The following is a 19,073-nucleotide window of genomic DNA, read 5'->3' on the forward strand; positions in this document are numbered from 1 at the left end:
TATTATAGTAGTTATATTCTTATAGATAGGAGCAGTATTATAGTAGTTATATTCTTGTACATAGGGGGCAGTATTATAGCAGTTATATTCTTGCACATTGGAGCAGTATAATAGTAGTTATATTCCTGTACATAGGGGGCAGTATTATAGTAGTTATATTCTTGTATATAGGAGCAGTATTATAGTAGTTACATTCTTTTACATAGGAGCAGTATTATAGTAGTTATATTCTTGTACATAGGGGACAGTATTATAGTAGTTATATTCTTGTACATAGGAGCAGTATATAGTAGTTATATTCTTGTATATAGGGGCAGTATTATAGTAGTTATATTCTTGTACATAGGAGGCAGTATTATAGTAGTTATATTTTTGTACATAGGGGGCAGTATTATAGTAGTTATATTCTTGTACATAGGGGGCAGTATTATAGTAGTTATTTTCTTGTACATAGGAGCAGTATTATAGTAGTTATATTCTTGTACATAGGAGCAGTATTATAGTAGTTATATTCTTGTACATAGGGGGCAGTATTATAGTAGTTATATTCTTGTACATAGGGACAGTATTATAGTAGTTATACTCTTGTACATAGGGGCAGTATTATAGTAGTTATATTCTTGTATATAGGAGCAGTATTATAGTAGTTATATTCTTGTATAAAGGAGCGGTATTATAGTAGTTATATTCTTGTACATAGGGGCAGTATTATAGTAGTTATACTCTTGTACATAGGGGGCAGTATTATAGTAGTTATATTCTTGTACATAGGGGCAGTATTATAGTAGTTATATTCTTGTACATAGGAGGCAGTATTATAGTAGTTATATTCTTGTATAAAGGAGCAGTATTATAGTAGTTATATTCTTGTATAAAGGAGCAGTATTATAGTAGTTATATTCTTGTACATAGGAGCAGTATTATAGTAGTTATTTTCTTGTACATAGGAGCAGTATTATAGTAGTTATATTCTTGTACATAGAAGCAGTATTATAGTAGTTATATTCTTGTACATAGAAGCAGTATTATAGTAGTTATATTTTTGTACATAGGAGCAGTATTATAGTAGTTATATTCTTGTATAAAGGAGCAGTATAATAGTAGTTATATTCTAGTATAAAGGAGCAGTATTATAGTAGTTATATTCTTGTACATAGGGGCAGTATTATAGTAGTTATACTCTTGTACATAGGGGCAGTATTATAGTAGTTATATTCTTGTATATAGGAGCAGTATTATAGTAGTTATATTCTTGTACATAGGGGCAGTATTATAGTAGTTATATTCTTGTACATAGGCAGTGTTATAGTAGTTATATTCTTGTATAAAGGAGCAGTATTATAGTAGTTATATTCTTGTACATAGGCAGTATTATAGTAGTTATATTCTTGTATAAAGGAGCAGTATTATAGTAGTTATATTCTTGTATAAAGGAGCAGTATTATAGTAGTTATATTCTTGTACATAGGAGCAGTATTATAGTAGTTATATTCTTGTACATAGGAGCAGTATTATAGTAGTTATATTCTTGTACATAGGAGCAGTATTATAGTAGTTATATTCTTGTACATAGGAGCAGTATTATAGTAGTTATATTCTTGTATATAGGGGCAATATTATAGTACTTATATTCTTGTATATAGGAGCAGTATTATAGTAGTTATGTTCTTGTATAAAGGAGCAGTATTATAGTAGTTATATTCTTGTACATAGGGGGCAGTATTATAGTAGTTATACTCTTGTACATAGGGGCAGTATTATAGTAGTTATATTCTTGTATATAGGAGCAGTATTATAGTAGTTATATTCTTGAATATAGGAGCAGTATTAAAGTAGATATATTCTTGTATAAAGGAGCAGTATTATAGTAGTTATATTCTTGTACATAGGGGCAGTATTATAGTAGTTATACTCTTGTACATAGGGGCAGTATTATAGTAGTTATATTCTTGTATATAGGAGCAGTATTATAGTAGTTATATTCTTGTACATAGGGGGCAGTATTATAGTAGTTATATTCTTGTACATAGGAGCAGTATTATAGTACTTATATTCTTGTACATAGAGCAGTATTATAGTAGTTATATTCTTGTACATAGTAGCAGTATTATAGTAGTTATATTCTTGTACATAGGGGCAGTATTATAGTAGTTATATTCTTGTACATAGAGGGCAGTATTATAGTAGTTATATTCTTGTACATAGGGGGCAGTATTATAGTAGTTATATTCTTGTACATAGAGCAGTATTATAGTAGTTATATTCTTGTACATAGGAGCAGTATTATAGTAGTTATATTCTTGTACATAGGGGCAGTATTATAGTAGTTATATTCTTGTACATAGAGGGCAGTATTATAGTAGTTATATTCTTGTACATTGAGGGCAGTATTATAGTAGTTATATTCTTGTATATAGGAGCAGTATTATAGTAGTTATATTCTTGTATAAAGGAGCAGTATTATAGTAGTTATATTCTTGTACATAGAGCAGTATTATAGTAGTTATATTCTTGTACATAGGAGCAGTATTATAGTAGTTATATTCTTGTATATCGGGGCAGTATTATAGTAGTTATATTCTTGTACATAGAGGGCAGTATGATAGAAGATATATTCTTGTACATAGGGGTAGTATTATAGTAGTTATATTCTTGTACATAGGGGGCAGTATTATACTAGTTATATTCTTGTACATAGGGGGCAGTATTATACTAGTTATATTCTTGTACATAGGGGGCAGTATTATAGTAGTTATATTCTTGTACATAGGGGCAGTATTATAGTAGTTATATTCTTGTACATAGGAGCAGTATTATAGTATTATATTCTTGTACATAAGGGGCAGTATTATAGTAGTTATATTCTTGTACATAGGAGCAGTATTATAATAGTTATATTCTTGTACATAGAAGCAGTATTATAGTAGTTATATTCTTGTACATAGGGGGCAGTATTATAGTAGTTATATTCTTGTACATAGGGAGCAGAATTATAGTAGTTATATTCTTATACATAGGGGGCAGTATTATAGTAGTTATATTCTTACACATAGGGGGCAGTATTATAGTAGTTATATTCTTATACATAGGGTGCAGTATTATAGTAGTTACATTCTTGTACATAGGAGCAGTATTATAGTAGTTATATTCTTGTACATAGGGGACAGTATTGTAGTCGCTATATTCTTGTACATAGGAGCAGTATTATAACAGTTATATTCTTGTACATAGGGAGCAGTATTATAATAGTTATATTCTTATACATAGGGGGCAGTATTAAAGTAGTTATATTCTTATAGATAGGAGCAGTATTATAGTAGTTATATTCTTGTACATAGGGGGCAGTATTATAGCAGTTATATTCTTGCACATTGTAGCAGTATTATAGTAGTTATATTCCTGTACATAGGGGGCAGTATTATAGTAGTTATATTCTTGTATATAGGAGTAGTATTATAGTTTTACATTCTTTTACATAGGAGCAATATTATAGTAGTTATATTCTTGTACAAAGGGGACAGTATTATAGTAGTTATATTCTTGTACATAGGAGTAGTATATAGTAGTTATATTCTTGTACATAGGGGGCAGTATTATAGTAGTTATTTTCTTGTACATAGGGGGCAGTATTATAGTAGTTATTTTCTTGTACATAGGAGCAGTATTATAGTAGTTATATTCTTGTACATAGGAGCAGTATTATAGTAGTTATATTCTTGTACATAGGGGCAGTATTATAGTAGTTATATTCTTATACATAGGGGGCAGTATTATAGTAGTTATATTCTTGTACATAGGGGGCAGTATTATAGTAGTTATATTCTTGTACATAGGGAGCAGTATTATAGTAGTTATATTCTTATACATAGGGGGCAGTATTATAGTAGTTATATTCTTGTACATAGGGAGCAGTATTATAGTAGTTATATTCTTATACATAGGGGGCAGTATTATAGTAGTAATATTCTTACACATAGGGGGCAGTATTATAGTAGTTATATTCTTATACATAGGGGGCTGTATTATAGTAGTTATATTCTTGTACATAGGGGGCAGTATTGTAGTAGTTATATTCTTGCACATAGGGGCAGTATTATAGTAGTTATATTCTTACACATAGGGAGCAGTATTATAGTAGTTATATTCTTATACATAGGGGGCAGTATTATAGTAGTTATATTCTTGTACAAAGAGGGCAGTATTATAGTAGTTATATTCTTGTACATAGGGGGCAGTATTATAGTAGTTATATTCTTGTACATAGGGGCAGTATTATAGTAGTTATACTCTTGTACATAGGAGCAGTATTATAGTAGTTATATTCTTGTACATAGGAGCAGTATTATAGTAGTTATATTCTTGTACATAGGGGCAGTATTATAGTAGTTATATTCTTGTACATAGGGGCAGTATTATAGTAGTTATACTCTTGTACATAGGGGCAGTATTATAGTAGTTATATTCTTGTATATAGGAGCAGTATTATAGTAGTTATATTCTTGTATAAAGGAGCAGTATTATAGTAGTTATATTCTTGTACATAGGGGCAGTATTATAGTAGTTATATTTTTGTACACAGGGGCAGTATTATAGTAGTTATACTCTTGTATAAAGGAGCGGTATTATAGTAGTTATATTCTTGTACATAGGGGCAGTATTATAGTAGTTATACTCTTGTACATAGGGGGCAGTATTATAGTAGTTATATTCTTGTACATAGGGGCAGTATTATAGTAGTTATATTCTTGTACATAGGAGGCAGTATTATAGTAGTTATATTCTTGTATAAAGGAGCAGTATTATAGTAGTTATATTCTTGCATAAAGGAGCAGTATTATAGTAGTTATATTCTTGTATATAGGAGCAGTATTATAGTAGTTATTTTCTTGTACATAGGAGCAGTATTATAGTAGTTATATTCTTGTACATAGAAGCAGTATTATAGTAGTTATATTCTTGTACATAGAAGCAGTATTATAGTAGTTATATTTTTGTACATAGGAGCAGTATTATAGTAGTTATATTCTTGTATAAAGGAGCAGTATAATAGTAGTTATATTCTAGTATAAAGGAGCAGTATTATAGTAGTTATATTCTTGTACATAGGGGCAGTATTATAGTAGTTATACTCTTGTACATAGGGGCAGTATTATAGTAGATATATTCTTGTATATAGGAGCAGTATTATAGTAGTTATATTCTTGTACATAGGCAGTGTTATAGTAGTTATATTCTTGTATAAAGGAGCAGTATTATAGTAGTTATATTCTTGTACATAGGCAGTATTATAGTAGTTATATTCTTGTATAAAGGAGCAGTATTATAGTAGTTATATTCTTGTATAAAGGAGCAGTATTATAGTAGTTATATTCTTGTACATAGGAGCAGTATTATAGTAGTTATATTCTTGTACATAGGAGCAGTATTATAGTAGTTATATTCTTGTACATAGGAGCAGTATTATAGTAGTTATATTCTTGTACATAGGAGCAGTATTATAGTAGTTATATTCTTGTATATCGGGGGCAGTATTATAGTAGTTATATTCTTGTACATAGAGGGCAGTATGATAGAAGATATATTCTTGTACATAGGGGTAGTATTATAGTAGTTATATTCTTGTACATAGGGGGCAGTATTATAGTAGTTATATTCTTGTACATAGGGGGCAGTATTATAGTAGTTATATTCTTGTACATAGGGGGCAGTATTATAGTAGTTATATTCTTGTACATAGGGGCAGTATTATAGTAGTTATATTCTTGTACATAGGAGCAGTATTATAGTATTATATTCTTGTACATAGGGGGCAGTATTATAGTAGTTATATTCTTGTACATAGGAGCAGTATTATAATAGTTATATTCTTGTACATAGAAGCAGTATTATAGTAGTTATATTCTTGTACATAGGGGGCAGTATTATAGTAGTTATATTCTTGTACATAGGGAGCAGTATTATAGTAGTTATATTCTTATACATAGGGGGCAGTATTATAGTAGTTATATTCTTACACATAGGGGGCAGTATTATAGTAGTTATATTCTTATACATAGGGTGCAGTATTATAGTAGTTACATTCTTGTACATAGGAGCAGTATTATAGTAGTTATATTCTTGTACATAGGGGACAATATTATAGTCGCTATATTCTTGTACATAGGAGCAGTATTATAACAGTTATATTCTTGTACATAGGGAGCAGTATTATAATAGTTATATTCTTATACATAGGGGGCAGTATTAAAGTAGTTATATTCTTATAGATAGGAGCAGTATTATAGTAGTTATATTCTTGTACATAGGGGGCAGTATTATAGCAGTTATATTCTTGCACATTGGAGCAGTATTATAGTAGTTATATTCCTGTACATAGGGGGCAGTATTATAGTAGTTATATTCTTGTATATAGGAGCAGTATTATAGTTTTACATTCTTTTACATAGGAGCAGTATTATAGTAGTTATATTCTTGTACATAGGGGACAGTATTATAGTAGTTATATTCTTGTACATAGGAGTAGTATATAGTAGTTATATTCTTGTATATAGGGGCAGTATTATAGTAGTTATATTCTTGTACATAGGGGGCAGTATTATAGTAGTTATTTTCTTGTACATAGGAGCAGTATTATAGTAGTTATATTCTTGTACATAGGGGCAGTATTATAGTAGTTATATTCTTATACATAGGGCGCAGTATTATAGTAGTTATATTCTTGTACATAGGGGGCAGTATTATAGTAGTTATATTCTTGTACATAGGGAGCAGTATTATAGTAGTTATATTCTTATATATAGGGGGCAGTATTATAGTAGTTATATTCTTACACATAGGGGGCAGTGTTATAGTAGTTATATTCTTATACATAGGGGGCAGTATTATAGTAGTTATATTCTTGTACAAAGGGAGCAGTATTATAGTAGTTATATTCTTATACATAGGGGGCAGTATTATAGTAGTTATATTCTTACACATAGGGGGCAGTATTATAGTAGTTATATTCTTACACATAGGGGGCAGTATTATAGTAGTTATTTTCTTATACATAGGGGGCAGTATTATAGTAGATATATTCTTATAGATAGGCGCAGTATTATAGTAGTTATATTCTTGTAAATAGGGGGCAGTATTATAGTAGTTATATTCTTACACATAGGGGGCAGTATTATAGTAGTTATATTCTTACACATAGGGGCCAGTATTATAGTAGTTATTTTCTTATACATAGGGGGCAGTATTATAGTAGTTATATTCTTATAGATAGGAGCAGTATTATAGTAGTTATATTCTTGTACATAGGCGGCAGTATTATAGCAGTTATATTCTTGCACATTGGAGCAGTATAATAGTAGTTATATTCCTGTACATAGGGGGCAGTATTATAGTAGTTATATTCTTGTATATAGGAGCAGTATTATAGTAGTTACATTCTTTTACATAGGAGCAGTATTATAGTAGTTATATTCTTGTACATAGGGGACAGTATTATAGTAGTTATATTCTTGTACATAGGAGCAGTATATAGTAGTTATATTCTTGTATATAGGGGCAGTATTATAGTAGTTATATTCTTGTACATAGGAGGCAGTATTATAGTAGTTATATTTTTGTACATAGGGGGCAGTATTATAGTAGTTATATTCTTGTACATAGGGGGCAGTATTATAGTAATTATTTTCTTGTACATAGGAGCAGTATTATAGTAGTTATATTCTTATACATAGGAGCAGTATTATAGTAGTTATATTCTTGTACATAGGGGCAGTATTATAGTAGTTATATTCTTATACATAGGGGGCAGTATTATAGTAGTTATATTCTTGTACATAGGGGGCAGTATTATAGTAGTTATATTCTTGTACATAGGGAGCAGTATTATAGTAGTTATATTCTTATACATAGGGGGCAGTATTATAGTAGTTATATTCTTACACATAGGGGGCAGTATTATAGTAGTTATATTCTTATACATAGGGTGCAGTATTATAGTAGTTACATTCTTGTACATAGGAGCAGTATTATAGTAGTTATATTCTTGTACATAGGGGACAGTATTATAGTCGCTATATTCTTGTACATAGGAGCAGTATTATAACAGTTATATTCTTGTACATAGGGAGCAGTATTATAATAGTTATATTCTTATACATAGGGGGCAGTATTAAAGTAGTTATATTCTTATAGATAGGAGCAGTATTATAGTAGTTATATTCTTGTACATAGGGGGCAGTATTATAGCAGTTATATTCTTGCACATTGGAGCAGTATTATAGTAGTTATATTCCTGTACATAGGGGGCAGTATTATAGTAGTTATATTCTTGTATATAGGAGCAGTATTATAGTTTTACATTCTTTTACATAGGAGCAGTATTATAGTAGTTATATTCTTGTACATAGGGGACAGTATTATAGTAGTTATATTCTTGTACATAGGAGTAGTATATAGTAGTAATATTCTTGTATATAGGGGCAGTATTATAGTAGTTATATTCTTGTACATAGGAGGCAGTATTATAGTAGTTATATTCTTGTACATAGGGGACAGTATTATAGTAGTTATTTTCTTGTACATAGGAGCTGTATTATAGTAGTTAAATTCTTGTACATAGGGGCAGTATTATAGTAGTTATATTCTTATACATAGGGCGCAGTATTATAGTAGTTATATTCTTGTACATAGGGGGCAGTATTATAGTAGTTATATTCTTGTACATAGGGAGCAGTATTATAGTAGTTATATTCTTATACATAGGGGGCAGTATTATAGTAGTTATATTCTTACACATAGGGGGCAGTGTTATAGTAGTTATATTCTTATACATAGGGGGCAGTATTATAGTAGTTATATTCTTGTACAAAGGGAGCAGTATTATAGTAGTTATATTCTTATACATAGGGGGCAGTATTATAGTAGTTATATTCTTACACATAGGGGGCAGTATTATAGTAGTTATATTCTTACACATAGGGGGCAGTATTATAGTAGTTATTTTCTTATACATAGGGGGCAGTATTATAGTAGATATATTCTTATAGATAGGAGCAGTATTATAGTAGTTATATTCTTGTACATAGGGGGCAGTATTATAGTAGTTATATTCTTACACATAGGGGGCAGTATTATAGTAGTTATATTCTTACACATAGGGGGCAGTATTATAGTAGTTATTTTCTTATACATAGGGGGCAGTATTATAGTAGTTATATTCTTATAGATAGGAGCAGTATTATAGTAGTTATATTCTTGTACATAGGGGGCAGTATTATAGCAGTTATATTCTTGCACATTGGAGCAGTATAATAGTAGTTATATTCCTGTACATAGGGGGCAGTATTATAGTAGTTATATTCTTGTATATAGGAGCAGTATTATAGTAGTTACATTCTTTTACATAGGAGCAGTATTATAGTAGTTATATTCTTGTACATAGGGGACAGTATTATAATAGTTATATTCTTGTACATAGGAGCAGTATATAGTAGTTATATTCTTGTATATAGGGGCAGTATTATAGTAGTTATATTCTTGTACATAGGGGACAGTATTATAGTCGCTATATTCTTGTACATAGGAGCAGTATTATAACAGTTATATTCTTGTACATAGGGAGCAGTATTATAATAGTTATATTCTTATACATAGGGGGCAGTATTAAAGTAGTTATATTCTTATAGATAGGAGCAGTATTATAGTAGTTATATTCTTGTACATAGGGGGCAGTATTATAGCAGTTATATTCTTGCACATTGGAGCAGTATTATAGTAGTTATATTCCTGTACATAGGGGGCAGTATTATAGTAGTTATATTCTTGTATATAGGAGCAGTATTATAGTTTTACATTCTTTTACATAGGAGCAGTATTATAGTAGTTATATTCTTGTACATAGGGGACAGTATTATAGTAGTTATATTCTTGTACATAGGAGTAGTATATAGTAGTAATATTCTTGTATATAGGGGCAGTATTATAGTAGTTATATTCTTGTACATAGGAGGCAGTATTATAGTAGTTATATTCTTGTACATAGGGGGCAGTATTATAGTATTTATTTTCTTGTACATAGGAGCTGTATTATAGTAGTTAAATTCTTGTACATAGGGGCAGTATTATAGTAGTTATATTCTTATACATAGGGCGCAGTATTATAGTAGTTATATTCTTGTACATAGGGGGCAGTATTATAGTAGTTATATTCTTGTACATAGGGAGCAGTATTATAGTAGTTATATTCTTATACATAGGGGGCAGTATTATAGTAGTTATATTCTTACACATAGGGGGCAGTGTTATAGTAGTTATATTCTTATACATAGGGGGCAGTATTATAGTAGTTATATTCTTGTACAAAGGGAGCAGTATTATAGTAGTTATATTCTTATACATAGGGGGCAGTATTATAGTAGTTATATTCTTACACATAGGGGGCAGTATTATAGTAGTTATATTCTTACACATAGGGGGCAGTATTATAGTAGTTATTTTCTTATACATAGGGGGCAGTATTATAGTAGATATATTCTTATAGATAGGAGCAGTATTATAGTAGTTATATTCTTGTACATAGGGGGCAGTATTATAGTAGTTATATTCTTACACATAGGGGGCAGTATTATAGTAGTTATATTCTTACACATAGGGGGCAGTATTATAGTAGTTATTTTCTTATACATAGGGGGCAGTATTATAGTAGTTATATTCTTATAGATAGGAGCAGTATTATAGTAGTTATATTCTTGTACATAGGGGGCAGTATTATAGCAGTTATATTCCTGCACATTGGAGCAGTATAATAGTAGTTATATTCCTGTACATAGGGGGCAGTATTATAGTAGTTATATTCTTGTATATAGGAGCAGTATTATAGTAGTTACATTCTTTTACATAGGAGCAGTATTATAGTAGTTATATTCTTGTACATAGGGGACAGTATTATAGTAGTTATATTCTTGTACATAGGAGCAGTATATAGTAGTTATATTCTTGTATATAGGGGCAGTATTATAGTAGTTATATTCTTGTACATAGGAGGCAGTATTATAGTAGTTATATTTTTGTACATAGGGGGCAGTATTATAGTAGTTATATTCTTGTACATAGGGGGCAGTATTATAGTAGTTATTTTCTTGTACATAGGAGCAGTATTATAGTAGTTATATTCTTATACATAGGAGCAGTATTATAGTAGTTATATTCTTATACATAGGGGGCAGTATTATAGTAGTTATATTCTTGTACATAGGGGGCAGTATTATAGTAGTTATATTCTTGTACATAGGGAGTAGTATTATAGTAGTTATATTCTTATACATAGGGGGCAGTATTATAGTAGTTATATTCTTGTACATAGGGAGCAGTATTATAGTAGTTATATTCTTATACATAGGGGGCAGTATTATAGTAGTTATATTCTTACACATAGGGGGCAGTATTATAGTAGTTATATCCTTATACATAGGGGGCAGTATTATAGTAGTTATATTCTTGTACATAGGGGGCAGTATTGTAGTAGTTATATTCTTGCACATAGGGGCAGTATTATAGTAGTTATATTCTTACACATAGGGAGCAGTATTATAGTAGTTATATTCTTATACATAGGGGGCAGTATTATAGTAGTTATATTCTTGTACAAAGAGGGCAGTATTATAGTAGTTATATTCTTGTACATAGGGAGCAGTATTATAGTAGTTATATTCTTGTACATAGAAGCAGCATTATAGTAGTTATATTCTTGTACATAGGGGCAGTAATATAGTAGTTATATTCTTGTACATAGGAGCAGTTTTATAGTAGTTATATTCTTGTACATAGGAGCAGTATTATAGTAGTTATATTCTTGTACATAGGGGGTAGTATTATAGTAGTTATATTCCTGTACATAGGGGGGCAGTATTATAGTAGTTATATTCTTGTACATAGGGAGCAGTATTATAGTAGTTATATTCTTATACATAGGGGGCAGTATTATAGTAGTTATAGTCTTACACATAGGGGGCAGTATTATAGTAGTTATATTCTTATACATAGGGGGCAGTATTATAGTAGTTATATTCTTGTACATAGGGAGCAGTATTATAGTGGTTATATTCTTATACATAGGGGGCAGTATTATAGTAGTTATATTCTTACACATATGGGGCAGTATTATAGTAGTTATATTCTTATACATAGGGGGCAGTATTATAGTAGTTATATTCTTGTACATAGGGGCAGTATTATAGTAGTTATATTCTTGTACATAGGGGCAGTATTATAGTAGTTATATTCTTACACATAGGGGGCAGTATTATAGTAGTTATATTTTTATACATAGGGGGCAGTATTATATTAGTTATATTCTTGTACAAAGAGGGCAGTATTATAGTAGTTATATTCTTGTACATAGGGAGCAGTATTATAGTAGTTATATTCTTGTACATAGAAGCAGTATTATAGTAGTTATATTCTTGTACATAGGGGGCAGTATTATAGTAGTTATATTCTTGTACATAGGGGCAGTAATATAGTAGTTATATTCTTGTACATAGGAGCAGTATTATAGTAGTTATATTCTTGTACATAGGAGTAGTATTATAGTAGTTATATTCTTGTACATAGGGGGCAGTATTATAGTAGTTATATTCTTACACATAGGGGGCAGTATTATAGTAGTTATATTCTTATACATAGGGGGCAGTATTATAGTAGTTATATTCCTGTACAAAGAGGGCAGTATTATAGTAGTTATATTCTTGTACATAGGGAGCAGTATTATAGTAGTCATATTCTTGTACATAGAAGCAGTATTATAGTAGTTATATTCTTGTACATAGGGGGCAGTATTATAGTAGTTATATTCTTGTACATAGGGGCAGTAATATAGTAGTTATATTCTTGTACATAGGAGCAGTATTATAGTAGTTATATTCTTGAACATAGGAGTAGTATTATAGTAGTTATATTCTTGTACATAGGGGGCAGTATTATAGTAGTTATATTCTTACACATAGGGGGCAGTATTATAGTAGTTATATTCTTATACATAGGGGGCAGTATTATAGTAGTTATATTCTTGTACAAAGAGGGCAGTATTATAGTAGTTATATTCTTGTACATAGGGAGCAGTATTATAGTAGTTATATTCTTGTACATAGGAGCAGTATTATAGTAGTTATATTCTTGTACATAGAAGCAGTATTATAGTAGTTATATTCTTGTACATAGGGGGCAGTATTATAGTAGTTATATTCTTGTACATAGGGGCAGTAATATAGTAGTTATATTCTTGTACATAGGGGGCAGTATTATAGTAGTTATATTCTTGTACATAGGAGTAGTATTATAGTAGTTATATTCTTGTACATAGAGGGCAGTATTATAGCAGTTATATTCTTGTACAAAGTGGCAGTGTTATATTAGCTGCATTCTTGTACATAGGGGGCAGTATTATAGTAGTTATATTCTTGTACATAGAAGCAGTATTATAGTAGTTATATTCTTGTACATAGGAGCAGTATTATAGTAGTTATATTCTTGAACATAGGAGTAGTATTATAGTAGTTATATTCTTGTACATAGGGGGCAGTATTATAGTAGTTATATTCTTACACATAGGGGGCAGTATTATAGTAGTTATATTCTTATACATAGGGGGCAGTATTATAGTAGTTATATTCCTGTACAAAGAGGGCAGTATTATAGTAGTTATATTCTTGTACATAGGGAGCAGTATTATAGTAGTCATATTCTTGTACATAGAAGCAGTATTATAGTAGTTATATTCTTGTACATAGGGGGCAGTATTATAGTAGTTATATTCTTGTACATAGGGGCAGTAATATAGTAGTTATATTCTTGTACATAGGAGCAGTATTATAGTAGTTATATTCTTGAACATAGGAGTAGTATTATAGTAGTTATATTCTTGTACATAGGGGGCAGTATTATAGTAGTTATATTCTTACACATAGGGGGCAGTATTATAGTAGTTATATTCTTATACATAGGGGGCAGTATTATAGTAGTTATATTCTTGTACAAAGAGGGCAGTATTATAGTAGTTATATTCTTGTACATAGGGAGCAGTATTATAGTAGTTATATTCTTGTACATAGGAGCAGTATTATAGTAGTTATATTCTTGTACATAGGAGTAGTATTATAGTAGTTATATTCTTGTACATAGGGGGCAGTATTATAGTAGTTATATTCTTACACATAGGGGGCAGTATTATAGTAGTTATATTCTTATACATAGGGGGCAGTATTATAGTAGTTATATTCCTGTACAAAGAGGGCAGTATTATAGTAGTTATATTCTTGTACATAGGGAGCAGTATTATAGTAGTCATATTCTTGTACATAGAAGCAGTATTATAGTAGTTATATTCTTGTACATAGGGGGCAGTATTATAGTAGTTATATTCTTGTACATAGGGGCAGTAATATAGTAGTTATATTCTTGTACATAGGAGCAGTATTATAGTAGTTATATTCTTGAACATAGGAGTAGTATTATAGTAGTTATATTCTTGTACATAGGGGGCAGTATTATAGTAGTTATATTCTTACACATAGGGGGCAGTATTATAGTAGTTATATTCTTATACATAGGGGGCAGTATTATAGTAGTTATATTCTTGTACAAAGAGGGCAGTATTATAGTAGTTATATTCTTGTACATAGGGAGCAGTATTATAGTAGTTATATTCTTGTACATAGGAGCAGTATTATAGTAGTTATATTCTTGTACATAGAAGCAGTATTATAGTAGTTATATTCTTGTACATAGGGGGCAGTATTATAGTAGTTATATTCTTGTACATAGGGGCAGTAATATAGTAGTTATATTCTTGTACATAGGGGGCAGTATTATAGTAGTTATATTCTTGTACATAGGAGTAGTATTATAGTAGTTATATTCTTGTACATAGAGGGCAGTATTATAGTAGTTATATTCTTGTACAAAGTGGCAGTGTTATATTAGCTGCATTCTTGTACACTGAAGTGGTAACACACACACATACAGTACAGACCAAAAGTTTGGACACACCTTCTCATTTAAAGATTTTTCTGTATTTTCATGACTATGAGAATTGTAAATTCACCCTGAAGGCATCAGAACTATGAATTAACACATGTGGAATTATATAGTTAACAAAAAAAGTGTGAAACAACTGAAAATATGTCTTATATTCTAGGTTCTTCAAAGTAGCCACCTTTTGCTTAGATGACTGCTTTGCCCAGTCTTGGCATTCTCTTGATGAGCTTCAAGAGGTAGTCACCGGAAATGGTCTTCACTTCACAGGTGTGCCCTGTCAGGTTTAATAAGCGGAATTTCTTGCCTTATAAATGGGGTTGGGACCATCAGTTGTGTTGTGCAGAAGTCAAGTGGATACACAGCTGATAGTCCTACTGAATAGATTGTTAGAATTTGTATTACAGCAAGAAAAAAGCAGCTAAGTAAAGAAAAACGAGTGGCCATCATTACTTAAGAAATGAAGGTCGGTCAGTCCGAAAAATTGGGCAAAATTTGAAAGTGTCCCCAAGTGCAGATGCAAAAACCATCAAGAGCTACAAAGAAACTGGTTCACGTGAGGACCGCCCCAGGAAAGGCAGACCGTGAGTCACCTCTGCTTCTGAGGATAAGTTTATCCGAGTCACCAGCCTCAGAAATCGCAGGTTAACAGCAGCTCAGATTAGAGACCAGGTCAATGCCACACAGAGTTCTAGCAGCAGACACATCTCTACAACAACTGTTAAGAGGAGACTTTGTGCAGCAGGCCTTCATGGTAAAATAGCTGCTAGGAAACCACTGCTAAGGACAGGCAACAAGCAGAAGAGACTTGTTTGGGCTAAAGAACACAAGGAATGGACATTAGACCAGTGGAAATCTGTGCTTTGGTCTGATGAGTCCAAATTTGAGATCATTGGTTCCAACCACCGTGTCTTTGTGCGACGCAGAAAAGGTGAACGGATGGACTCTACATGCCTGGTTCCCACCGTGAAGCATGGAGGAGGAGGTGTGATGGTGTGGGGGTGCTTTGCTGGTGACACTGTTGGGGATTTATTCAAAATTGAAGGCATACTGAACCAGCATGGCTACCACAGCATCTTGCAGCGGCATGCTATTCCATCCATTTTGCGTTTAGTTGGACCATCATTTATTTTTCAACAGGACAATGACCCCAAACACACCTCCAGGCTGTGTAAGGGCTATTTGACCAAGAAGGAGAGTGATGGGGTGCTACGCCAGATGACCTGGCCTCCACAGTCACCAGACCTGAACCCAATCGAGATGGTTTGGGGTGAGCTGGACCGCAGTGAAGGCAAAAGGGCCAACAAGTGCTAAGCATCTCTGGGAGCTCCTTCAAGATTGTTGGAAGACCATTTCCGGTGACTACCTTCTCATCAAGAGAATGCCAAGAGTGTGCAAAGCAGTCATCAAAGCAAAAGGTGGCTACTTTGAAGAACCTAGAATATAAGACATATTTTCAGTTGTTTCACACTTTTTTGTTAAGTATATAATTCCACATGTGGTAATTCATAGTTTTGATGCCTTCAGTGTGAATGTACAATTTTCATAGTCAGAAAAATACAGAAAAATCTTTAAATGAGAAGGTGTGTCCAAACTTTTGGTCTGTACTGTATATATGCCTTAGATTGTCCAGTGTCAGTTTGTAACCAAAACACTGCCACTACGTGGATGACGTCGTAAGTTGGGCCAGTTATTTTTCATGAGCATGGATATTTATATATATAGATTGCAATTATTGTCCTGTTACAAGAACTCTGGATACATTTTCTGTTACAGTCACTGTTCTGGGACGGGCTTTCTTCTAGTAATTCCATATAAGAGAACGCATTAAAATAGTAAAAATATTGTAAAATGCATTCGTTTATTTTTAATATTTACCATTATACCCGGAGCCCCAGGACTCCCCGGAGGTCCAGCCAGACCATTTTTGCCCTAGGAATTAAACAGTGAGCATATGAGTATATTACACATTGACAACAGACTCTTGATGGGTTGTCGGACATTTTTCGAGCAGGTCACTAGTTCCCAAATTGTTTATGTCCAATAATAATCTCTATACACTACAGCATAGACTTTACACATGGCGTTCTGAAACTTTCTCCCTTTAGATTTAAGATCAACTTGGTCTCCTTTAAAGCTGTCCGTGTACGTGAGTCCAATCTTGCACAACTCAATGAGCCTTGACGAGTTATCTCTAAATTTTACATTTTCTGTACCATCCAAAGTCAGATTGCGATCATAATGCAAAAAGACCCCTAAAAAACTGATCTGTTAAATCAGCAGCATGCTTATACCAAAGTATGGAAATATCCTATGCAGGATACAAGCCATAGTTGTGTAGAGTTTATACCAGATTATATGCCAGATGAGCCATTTCTCTCGATATGTGTGATGTAGGGAAGGTCCTTTTATGTTAGGATTGACCCGTTTTTTTGTATATTGGTCATGCAATAAAACAGAAAATTCAATTATGCAAATCATATATATATTTTCTTAGAAAAAGTGGCTAAACTTTTTTTTCATTTCATTATTGATCAGCTTTTGCAAAGTTCTGAAACTGTCATATATTCCATTACCTTATTTTGCGACTTCACTCTGAAAGCTATGCTTAAATTGATGTTAAAACTGCCTAGTTCATGCTCCTTTAGTAGCTGCTTTGAACTTCTGCTCTAGCAAGAACCCCCTACTCATACACTATTTACAAATACTCTATCTGTTGTGAGTTTCTCTGCTCCCTTCCGCTATGCTCAGGCAGTGGGAGTGTTTGTAAATAATGTTTAAGTAAAAGATTCTGCTAGAGCAGCAGTTCAAAGCAGCTTCTAAAGAAGCCTGAATAACGCAGTTGCAGCAGCAGTTTCAGCATGGTGTTTTGGAGAAAAGAAGCAAAATAAGATAATTAGGAATATAACTAAAAATTCATAACTTTGGTATGCCTATAGAATAATTCTATACAAAAAAAGTTTAGGTACTCTTTAAATATCCGGTGATGTGTTAATCAATGATCACTTCTGTGAGTGATACTTAGCTGGTTTTTTTTTCAGTGCTGTCTGCTCTACTAAGGTACGACTATACAACAGTCACTCTAACTTCGCTGCATTCGAGTTTGGGAGAGTTATAAGAGAACCTGTTAGTAAGTCAAACGTGTCCAGTTTTTGGTCTTGTTTTATTCCCACTGCTCATTAGAGTATTGAGCATTTTATGTATTTTCTTTTAATCTACTATATGATTCCAGAGACATTAGCATTTTTTATCCAGTATTTATTTGTGTCGTCACAAGGGTGCACAGTCACCGGATCCTCGGGGGCGTGTCTTTAGGCTCCTCTGTATTATTACACTGTAAACCACGCCTCCTTGGTAAAGACAATGAAAATAAGCGCCGACTAAAAATGTCAATATCTCTGGAACCTTATGGCGGATTTTAAAAAGGCAAAAAAAAACAAAATACTCAGGAGAGCAGCGGGAATAAAATAAAGAAAAAATATTGGCCATGTTTGACCTAGTGACAAGTCTTCTTTAATATAGTCCTGCTTATTCAGATTGGCTGCTGCAAATTAGCACAAGCCCACCACACGTTTACTGATCATTGAGAGTGAAAAGAGACAAGAAGCAGCCATCAGTGAGAAAATAATATCAAGTAATTGCTACAAGTAAACCTGGGGGGAGGGGCATCAGTAAGTGGGAGGAGCCTGGATATCTCATTTATATTAATGGTATGTATGCTATTTTATAAGGTTTTTCTTTATTATACATTTCTGTTCTTCTTTTTTTATTTTTTTACCACCTTTTTGATAGATTTTAATAACCGACATCTAGATTCAGAGCAACAATTTCAGCGAGAGAAGAAGAAGATGATGATGCAGCAGGAAAGAAATAAGATCTTGTTCCAGGGTTGGCGACGTCTTTTGTAGATTACTCGCAATAAAGGTTGCGACACCACAGGCTTCGCGACTGATATGAATAATCGGATGCGACCACCGATGCACAAAATGGTGACAGCTCTGAGTCCATATAGAATACAAGCGTCATTTTCAGAATTAATATATCTAATC

General features: G+C 32.3%; 1 protein-coding gene across 2 annotated transcripts in view; it reads right to left on the bottom strand.

The window, feature by feature from the left end:
* COL22A1 (collagen type XXII alpha 1 chain) overlaps positions 1-19,073 on the bottom strand; it is a 519,049-nt gene that overhangs the window by 43,933 nt on the left and 456,043 nt on the right. For both annotated transcript variants that reach the window (XM_073679923.1, XM_073679924.1), the window contains one exon: positions 16,903-16,956. In XM_073679923.1, coding sequence (XP_073536024.1) covers positions 16,903-16,956 — 54 coding nt within the window. The remainder of the gene's footprint in view (positions 1-16,902; positions 16,957-19,073) is intronic.

The sequence above is a fragment of the Phyllobates terribilis genome, unplaced genomic scaffold (assembly GCF_046119375.1).
Source record: "Phyllobates terribilis strain yellow unplaced genomic scaffold, ASM4611937v1 Scaffold_4__5_contigs__length_816908805, whole genome shotgun sequence".
In the NCBI taxonomy this organism is placed as follows: domain Eukaryota; kingdom Metazoa; phylum Chordata; class Amphibia; order Anura; family Dendrobatidae; genus Phyllobates; species Phyllobates terribilis.